Source organism: Coloeus monedula (genome assembly GCF_965178545.1).
Source record: "Coloeus monedula genome assembly, chromosome: 8".
Lineage (NCBI taxonomy): Eukaryota > Metazoa > Chordata > Aves > Passeriformes > Corvidae > Coloeus > Coloeus monedula.
The window spans coordinates 21,698,901-21,708,135 of record NC_138788.1 but is presented as its reverse complement, the minus strand read 5'-3'; the positions used below and the strand labels follow the sequence as shown (position 1 = coordinate 21,708,135).

Here is a 9,235-nt window from a genome sequence, read left to right as displayed (position 1 = left end):
CATTGGGACAGAATCCAGAAAGCAAAGTCTGTTTTTCACAACTATTCATCCTTAGAACAAGTACAGGAAAAAAGTAAAATAGCTAAGTAAACTTCCATTTTACTTTTTCCCTGAAAGAAGCTATTCCCAAGCCTTATTCTGGTGGATTTTTCTGAGACTTTTAAGTAAGGTACTAATTGTAAATAATTACTCACAAGATGGAGTCATTTTCTAAGCCTCCAGGTGAGGCTTCTTTTAAACCACTGACATGGTGGGAAGCTGCTTGTATCATATTCTTAAACCTTGCGTAATTGGATTTCTTAACAGACTGTCTGGTAATCTCATAAATAGCACTTAATCACACAGTAAGGCAGGGAGCTAATCTTTGCCACAGTACACATGAACCTGCTTTTGACCTTTGCCACCTTCAATAAAAAGTGTGCTAAGGCTATACCTTTCTGGACATTCTGAATACTGTAGTTGTGCAGTCAAGGCAGTAGAGTATATTAAATCCTATATGTTGCCACCTTTGTCAGCTGCTGAACACCCTGTGTGCCTGGAAATAAAGCCAGAATACTGGAAGCTTTATACAAAAGCTATTATAGAGGTTCTCTGTTTCACTGGAGTAGGGATGGTTATGGAAATTGAGCTGCTTTAGTTCTCCCTGACTCACTAAAGTTGCAGGCCCTATGTGACAGAAACTTGGAGAGCTGTCAGTGGAAAGAATTGTGCAAAATAAGACAGTCTGAACATAGAGACGAGTGAGAAGCTTGGTCTACTAAGAATCAGCTGTGATGAATTAAGAATTCAGTGATGAACAGTACATTTTTCTAAGTACATCTTAAATGCTGAGTGCCTGTTCTATGGATGTCTGTGTTACAGGTATGTATGTACATGCTGTTGAACGTTGGCTGAACATTAGCTGTGGACACACCTCCGTATAAAGGTGCACTAGCTTAACAGAGGGCATGGGACACCTTCTGCTGGCTTGGTCTCAGCCAGCAGAAGGTGTCATGTAGTGACTCTGCTAGAAAGCACAGAATGTAGTCTCTGTTCAGCTGATGGATTGTCAGACTCGCAGAGCTGTGTGCAGCTGAAAAGAATGCACAGTTCAGGGCCTTGACTTAAGAGATTTACAACAATCAGACATATGAGGGATAACACGGATAAAAAGACTTGGGTTTGTCCTCATGTGCTTGAAACGTGACAAGGATTTTTTAGTAGTCACCTGCAATTATATTTAGTGTTCATTTCCTGCAGAAGGCCTAAGGGTGGCGGTGTGTGTATGTTAGTGGAGTGTACTGAATAATGCACTAGCTCCATGCAGAGCATTTTTACACTAGTTAGTGATTCCGTGGCCAGTGATAACACTGATAAAAGTTTATACATCAACTCAAGCAGTATAGAAGTGCCTCAGCATAAGAAGAGGTGGTAAAACAGAGCTCCTACTCTACTTGGGCCCTGCAAGAGAAACAGTTTTGTCAGCTTGGGAACAAAATTTTTCTATCAATTATTTACGGTGAATGTGCCACACCAAAAAAATCCCCAAAACAACCAACAACCCAAAGTCCCCCAAAACAAACAAAAAAATCCTCAAAAGAAATAGAAGTGCCTTAATACCATGAGAAGTTACAAGTGGATTTACTCTGTAAAATGTGAGAGAGAAACTTTGATGGCTGGATAGTTTTTTGAATATCTAGTAAAATGGCTCTTGGTGGAAGATTTTCTGGTAATTAAAGCATTTGTAATGTCTTCTCCCTTTGTTGTCTTATAAAATATGAACTCATGCTGCAGCATTGCCTGTCAGGAGCTTGCCTTCCTTCCCCAGCAGCCTATTTTCATAAAACTTTACATGACCAAAATCATTGAAATCATCAGTGAAATAAAAAATTATGAAGGTTGGCTGGACAGTAGCCACACCTGTAACATGACTGGCTAAGTCTTATTTTCTGAGCAGAAGTGTCTGCATTGCATTCTCAGCCCTCCAGAAACTATGTCTGTAGTTGCAGAGAATGCAAATAAATTTCTCATTCCTGAGTTACGACTTCTGAATGAAAGAATTTTAAGATCTTTTCCTGAAGGTTATTATTTTGAAAACAGATCCTGTTAAAGTAAAACTTGGGAATTAGCAATTTACTTCACTGGCAGTTTTCCATCATCAGCCATTGTTCTGAACTAATTCAAGTGACCTTTGATTATGCTTTTTGCTGGCTTGGAGAGGTTTTCAGTGAAGCTTGGTTGGGGAGGTGGAGATTAAAAATTTGATTTAAAAAATGTGTAAGTTCTGTTAAGAAAAGTATTTTGTGTTTAGGTTAAAGTTTTTAATCAAAACTGAAGAGGAATACATGCTCTTCATCCTGAAATTCACAGCATCCCTGTGGGCTTACGGTTCAAGCTGCTTACCTGGCATGCGAGGAGGAGAGTTTCATCTCGTTTATTTGTATCCAGATCCTGCACTTGAATATACAGAATAACTAAACAGAAGGATTTAACGGAAGGTTAGAATCGTAGAATCATTTAGGGTTGGAGAAGACCTCTAAGATCGAGTCTAGGCTCCCTCTTTCCCTCCAAACACCTATTAAGCTTGTGACAGACCCGTGCCTACCGACTTTCTGTGCTGCTGCGAATCTGTGTGTAGTTCGTCGTCGCTGAAGCTTCGAGCCGAGGAGCGTGTCCGGTGCCGTGTGGGCGCTGGGCGGCGCTGCCGCTCGCGGGGAGGCCGCGCGGGGCCGCGGGAGCGCGGCAGAGCCGGGCGGGGCTGCGGGCGGAGCTGCGGGCGGGGCTCGGGCGGGGCTCGGGCGGGGCTGCGGGCGGAGCTGCGGGCGGAGCTGCGGGTGGGGCTCGGGCGGGGCTCGGGCGGGGCTCGGGCGGGGCTCGGGCGGGGATCGGGCGGGGATCGGGCGGGGCTGCGGGCGGGGCTCGGGCGGGGATCGGGCGGAGCTGCGGGCGGGGCTCGGGCGGGGATCGGGCGGAGCTGCGGGCGGGGCTCGGGCGGGGCTCGGGCGGAGCTGCGGGCGGGGCTCGGGCGGGGCTCGGGCGGGGATCGGGCGGGGCTCGGGCGGGGCTCGGGCGGGGCTCGGGCGGAGCTGCGGGCGGGGCTCGGGCGGGGCTCGGGCGGGGATCGGGCGGGGCTGCGGGCGGAGCTGCGGGCGGGGCTCGGGCGGGGCTCGGGCGGAGCTGCGGGCGGGGCTCGGGCGGGGCTCGGGCGGAGCTGCGGGCGGGGATCGGGCGGGGCTGCGGGCGGAGCTGCGGGCGGGGCTCGGGCGGGGATCGGGCGGAGCTGCGGGCGGGGCTCGGGCGGGGCTCGGGCGCGGCTGCGGGCGGGGCTCGGGCGGGGATCGGGCGGGGATCGGGCGGGGCTCGGGCGGGGCTGCGGGCGGAGCTGCGGGCGAGGCTCGGGCGGGGCTCGGGCGCGGCTGCGGGCGGGGCTCGGGCGGGGATCGGGCGGGGATCGGGCGGGGATCGGGCGGGGATCGGGCGGGGCTCGGGCGGGGCTCGGGCGGGGCTCGGGCGGGGCGGCCCCGCACCGGCTCGGCGGGCAGGTGAGTCCGGGCGTGAGCACCGCGTTGTGCCAGCACGGTAACAGCTTCCTTTAAAACGAGAGCAGGCCATACTGCTGCCTTCCGCTGCTCTGGTGCCTGTCCTGCTTCCCTGGCGCTGGTCCTGAGCAAGTCACCAGCCCTCTTGCTTTTCCCGGTAGAAGGCTCAGCATGTTCTGGGATGTTGCCATATCTCTGGTACAACAATACTACCATACGGAAGGGGAGAAGAGGAAGAAAGAAAAAGGATTTTTCCCTCTGCTGCTGCATTAGTTTCAATATGTTGATTCTAGTTTCCCCTCCCGCTATCTTTCCTCGTTTTCCTACCCTAGATCTCGTATTTTGCTGTTTGCGTTATAGCTTGTACCTAACAGCGCAGCCTCGAGTAGGTGCTTGTATCTTGTACTCATGTGGAATCTATTTAAGACCCTTTGTGGGGCCTCATTCCAAACTATGTGCCCTTCAACCTAAACTCTGTAGCAGGAGTGAGTTTCTGAGAGAGCCATTTAGATTCTTGTAACACATGGGAAAGTTTGGCAGCATTGTAAGCTGAGTGAAAAAAGCTGGGGTTGTGTTGCTGAATTAGGTACGGAAAGGATTTGCGTGTACTTTGCCTTGTTTTCGTGTCGTACAAGGAAACCGAAGTTAGCAGAGCGGAGATATGTGATAAATGCTATTTGGTGGCTAAGCCAGACGCCTTGCACTCGGATTCTGGAGGATGAGGGTCTGCCCTCTCTGATGCTGAGGATTCATTGTCCCGAGCCGGGCTGCCGGCGGGGGAAGCCGTGCGGCGGAGCCCCTTCCCGGGTGCGGAGCCCGTCTCGGGGCGGCGCCAGCCTCCCAGGTAAGCGCTGCCCGCTTGCGCCCTGCTTGGGCTTTGTGTTGCAGGGTATCCTAGTAATAGCACTGCCGAGTTCCGTTAGTTTTCCTTAAGGGATTTAAGAATATTTTTCTACGACCTTATCTGCAGGCAAAATGCCTATTCTTTAAAATTTAGCTTGTAGGCAGCAATGGCTCTAAAACTTTTTGAGACTTTGCATGTCTGTAGGGATTAGTCAGAGGAGTGTCTTTAAGGCAGCTGAGCAATTTCTGTCAATCTCCCTTTAGTGAGATTTGGAATACATAATAGAAAAAAAAAATTCCCTGCATAATTCTAATAAGAGAGGATCACTTATCCCATCTGGGAGACTTAATTTCTGATTTTAACTGTATAAATCAACAGAAATCACATGAATATTCTTGAACTCAGGTGGTGATCATGTTATAAATGCCTTACTGTGAAACAGAGGTTAGGATAAAATGCAGTCAGAAGATTGAAATGAAGCTCTTGGATACAGATCCTCATCTATTACTGTCTTGCACTGGGTTTTAATTTATGACAGTTAATAATCTAAATAAATTAATTCAACAGAACAGTCTCATAACAGCAAAGAATCTGAATTTACTTCCAAAATATATGTGGAACAGGTAGAAACCTGTCTCCAACAAGGAACTGCTGATTGCCTGAATAATAGCACAGATAATGTTACTGTTTAAGTAAAATTCTTGAAGCCTAAGGAGAGAGCAGAATCTATTGAAAACAGTTGAGACTGAAAGCAAACTTAAGTGTTACAAATTCATGTATATTCAGAAAAGGTCACTACTAATTAATCATTCTTAATTATTGAGAAGCAAGGAAATACAATCTCACACTTCCCCCCTCAGATTACTTTTCTGATTAGCAAAGAACTAAAATCATCTGAACAAGCTAATAAAGTCATCCAGGAAGTTGAGCTCATTTCCAATATTAGAATAAATGCTTTACCGACAAAAGAGGTGAGTTCATAGGAAGCTTATGGCAAGCTTTGTTTCCCTAAATGTTCAAAGCTTTGTTTTTCTTTTTCTAAAAGCACAAAAGAAGTGATGTCTTAGTGGTCAAATCAAAACTTCCATCATTACCTCTAAATGTTTTTAGCAAATTAGGAATGTTGGGAGTCAAGCCTGCTGGCTTCTGCCTGTGGTGTGCTTGCCTGTGGTCAGAGAAAGATCCTTTAAAGGACATAGGTCTAACTAGTGGATCTTTCAAGTTCATATGTTAGTTTGATACACAGGTAAAGGAGGATTTCCATATCAACTTGCTAAAACAGCTGTTGAGATGTGGAGTGACTATTGTAATAATGTGATAATACTGGTCACTAAGCATCTGTCTGGAAGCATAATGAGATTTTACCCTATACTCTCTGCAGCTGGGGGATCTTATGTTCTTCAAAAGTTGTTGGCTCAATTTTGCATCTAGTCATGTCAGGTGAATTTTTCCATATTAAGTAGATACAGGTACGTAAAGGAGAACATGACCTCGAATGTCATGTTAGACAGACAGAAGTCCCAGCCACCACGTCCAGTCTAGAAGTGTACCGTGGGTCTCCTTAAGGTTTTAACTAAGGCTGTTGTATAACCAAGGGATCATTAAGAAAATTTGTGTTTGCACAGAGCCATTATCCACCAGGTATCCACAGGTCAGTCCTGGAGTCAGAGCCATTATCCACCAGGTATCCACAGGTCAGACCTGGAGTTTAGGTAGCACTCACATTAAAAAAAAGAAAAAAAATCCATGGCAATTTGTACTGCTTTACCTATAAAGGCAAAAGGATAATAAAGGATGACACAATTCAAAATTAATAAGAAACAGCAATTTTTTAAGTGTCTGCACTAAGTGGAGTGGAAGATGTTCCAGCTCTCTTTCTCTGAATTCCAGCATTAGAGTTCTGCACTTCTGCTTGTTTTTCCTACAGTGCCAGTCTTTTGTAGAGCTCTGCTGATTACCTTGGCTTGCTAATTCTGTTCTGAGATTGTAATGCATTATATCACATTCTGTATGACAGGAAAGGGAACTTCCCCTTTAAAGCTACACAAACTATGTAAGTGGAGTGGGGTGGAGTCACTGCTTGAGCAGGCTGGATAAAAGCCTGCAAGGAGCTCCAGCTGCCTCAGACTGCAATCAGCATGAACTGCAGCCTGTCACACCGAGTGCTGCTCAGCTCTGCGATGGAGGCACAGCGGGACAGGTTGTGCCTGCAGTCTCTTTGGGACTTTGTCACCGCAAAGGAGCCACTGATCAAGTCACCGTTTTTTCCAGTGCTGTTTTCTTTTACAGCATACATGGCTTTCTGTCTTCCATATATTGCACTGGACTTTTTAAGCATTAGACTACCAGACTTGAGAAAATACAAAATCCAGCCACAGAACTATCCAAGTCTTGGAATGATGGTGCCTTGCATTATTCAAAGTGTGTATCACCACGTTGTTTTGATCTTCCCGGTGACATTTCTACACTGGTACTGGAGACCCATGAATCTACCAGTGATAGCTCCGGAGCTGCCTGAGGTCCTGCTGCAAGTAGCAGTTTGTCTGCTGCTATTTGATTTTGAATACTTCCTGTGGCATTTGCTTCATCACAAGGTGCCTTGGCTGTACAAGACCTTCCACAAGGTGCATCACAAGCATGTGTCAACGTTTGCCCTTACTACACAGTATTCCAGTGTATGGGAGTTGCTCTCACTGGGATTTTTTGCTGCTATAAACCCACTGCTCCTCGGATGCCATCCTTTGACAGAAATGATTTTCTTCCTTGTAAACATTGGTTTGTCAGTGGAGGACCATTCAGGATATGACCTTCCGTGGTCAACTCACCGACTTGTGCCTTTTGGATTGTACGGAGGAGCACCACATCATGATCTGCATCACCTGAAATTCAAATCAAACTATGCTCCTTACTTCACACACTGGGACAAGCTCTTCGGGACATTCATGGAGTCACACTCTAATTAAGAGTATTTACCTGTGGATGAACTCTTATTTTTTATAGACTAAACTGGGACATTATTTTTTTAAAGATATACAGAAGATTGTGTATTTGAAGCTGCCTATAAAAGCAATAGCTATTTATAACAAATCCTCTTAATATATGTGTATTTGTATGTGCACTTGGAACTGCCTGTGCTAAGTGACTGCAAATGGGAAAGTGAATATCTGTTGCTTGAGTTTGAGTCAAAAGTTTAAGGGAAGCATTAAGAGACATTCTCTCTCCTTTCCTTCTTTCCAGCTTTCATAAAGCATGTATCATGTTACTGTATGATGTTTTATACATACGCCAGAACATTATCTACTATTGTAGGATGATTTGTGATGTAAACAGAAAAGGTACACATCATGGATTTTGTGGAGTTTAATCTGCCAGAGAAAATTATTGCGCAATGATTTTGCAAAATACTGCTGCCAAGCCGGGGTGGTTGGCTAACTGTTAAATAATTTTGATATTTATATTTTCAACTGTGATGTACTGTCTCTTTTTAATAGAGAATAAATATGGTCATTTAAAAAAAAATCATATTGTATTTCATTTTATTAATTCCTCTGTTTGTATTAGGAGCAGGTATGGTTCCTTTTGCATAGGTATCATTTACCTGAATTATAGAATCATAGACTTGTTTAGGTTGGAAAAGATCACTAAGATAGAGTCCAACCACTACCCTAACACTGCCAAGTCCCCCACTAAACCCTGTCCCTGAGTGCCACATTTACATCTTTTAAATACCTCCAGGGATGGTGAGTCAGCCACTTCATTGGGCAGCCTGTTCCTGTGCTTGACAACCCTTTCAGTGAAGAACTTTTTCTTAATATCCAGTGTACACCTGCCCTGCCACAACTTGAGGCCATTTCCTCTTGCCCTTTTCCTTGTTACCTGGGAAAAGAGACTGACATCAATTTCAGTTTCAGAGTTGCAGACTTTTATTATTAAAGTATTGTAATGTTATTTCAAAAGTGAACCATTTACTTTTTCTCTAGAGTCATATGTTATTTTAAAATAGTTTTCAATTTTATAGAAACATAATATTGAAGAATGCAGTTTAAAAAGTCATAGTGCAATTGTATTATTATATTTTTGAGAAGCCTGAAAAATTTTCTCTAAGCAGCCCCTTAAAAGGGAGCACTGGTCCTTCACAATCATATAAATTAATTGTTACTTGCATTCAAAAACCTGGGAAGGAATATAACCAGGATTTCTACAAAGTAGATTGTTCTTTCAAGCAGATTTCAGAGGAATAGAATCAAACCTTTCAGGATCCTAAGACATAGAACAAAATGGCTATGTTTTGCTAGAAGAACATTAAATACAGAAGATCAAAATGTAGTCTCACAGAAGTCACACTGAAAAACTTAGGCATGAAGAGATATGCAAGTCTTTGATGTCTCATTCAGCAGACATCCACTTGGATGTCTAATGTCCACTACAAAACATTTTAATGCTTGTAATCATCTATCCTGTATTACTAATAATAAACTTCCCAGGATAATGATGGAAACAGAGAAAGCACAAATAATGTGGAAAGTGTGGAAAGAACACTTACACATCATCATCCAAAAATGTCTTTGCCCTTATGTTATGTCTAGAGGGCTGTGTGACCTTACAGAGGTTGTTTGTCCAGTAGAAGAGAGAACCCTTAGTATTTCCAACAATGTGAACTTATAAAGGGAACAGCACTTTGAGGCGCAGCATCTTTTTGATAACAGGAAATAATTTTCATAAACATCTACATAAACAGTAAAAAATGCTGCAATCTTAGTACTTAACTACTCTCTCTGCTCTCTGGATATCACAGAAGAGCAACCCTTCTTTTCCTTGCTAAGAACATGATGCATATTTAGAGCAAAAACTGAGGCTTAAAAAAATACTGGAA

At 44.5% G+C, this 9,235-nt stretch overlaps 1 protein-coding gene across 1 annotated transcript; it reads left to right on the top strand.

The window, feature by feature from the left end:
- Positions 1 to 6,500: 6,500 nt before the first annotated feature.
- CH25H (cholesterol 25-hydroxylase) lies at positions 6,501 to 7,727 on the top strand (the record flags this gene model as incomplete). Its single annotated transcript, XM_082286146.1, has 1 exon — positions 6,501 to 7,727. The coding sequence occupies one exon, from the start codon at positions 6,501 to 6,503 to the stop codon at positions 7,323 to 7,325; it is 825 nt and encodes a 274-aa protein (XP_082142272.1). The 3' UTR covers positions 7,326 to 7,727.
- Between the last annotated feature and the right edge of the window lie 1,508 nt (positions 7,728 to 9,235).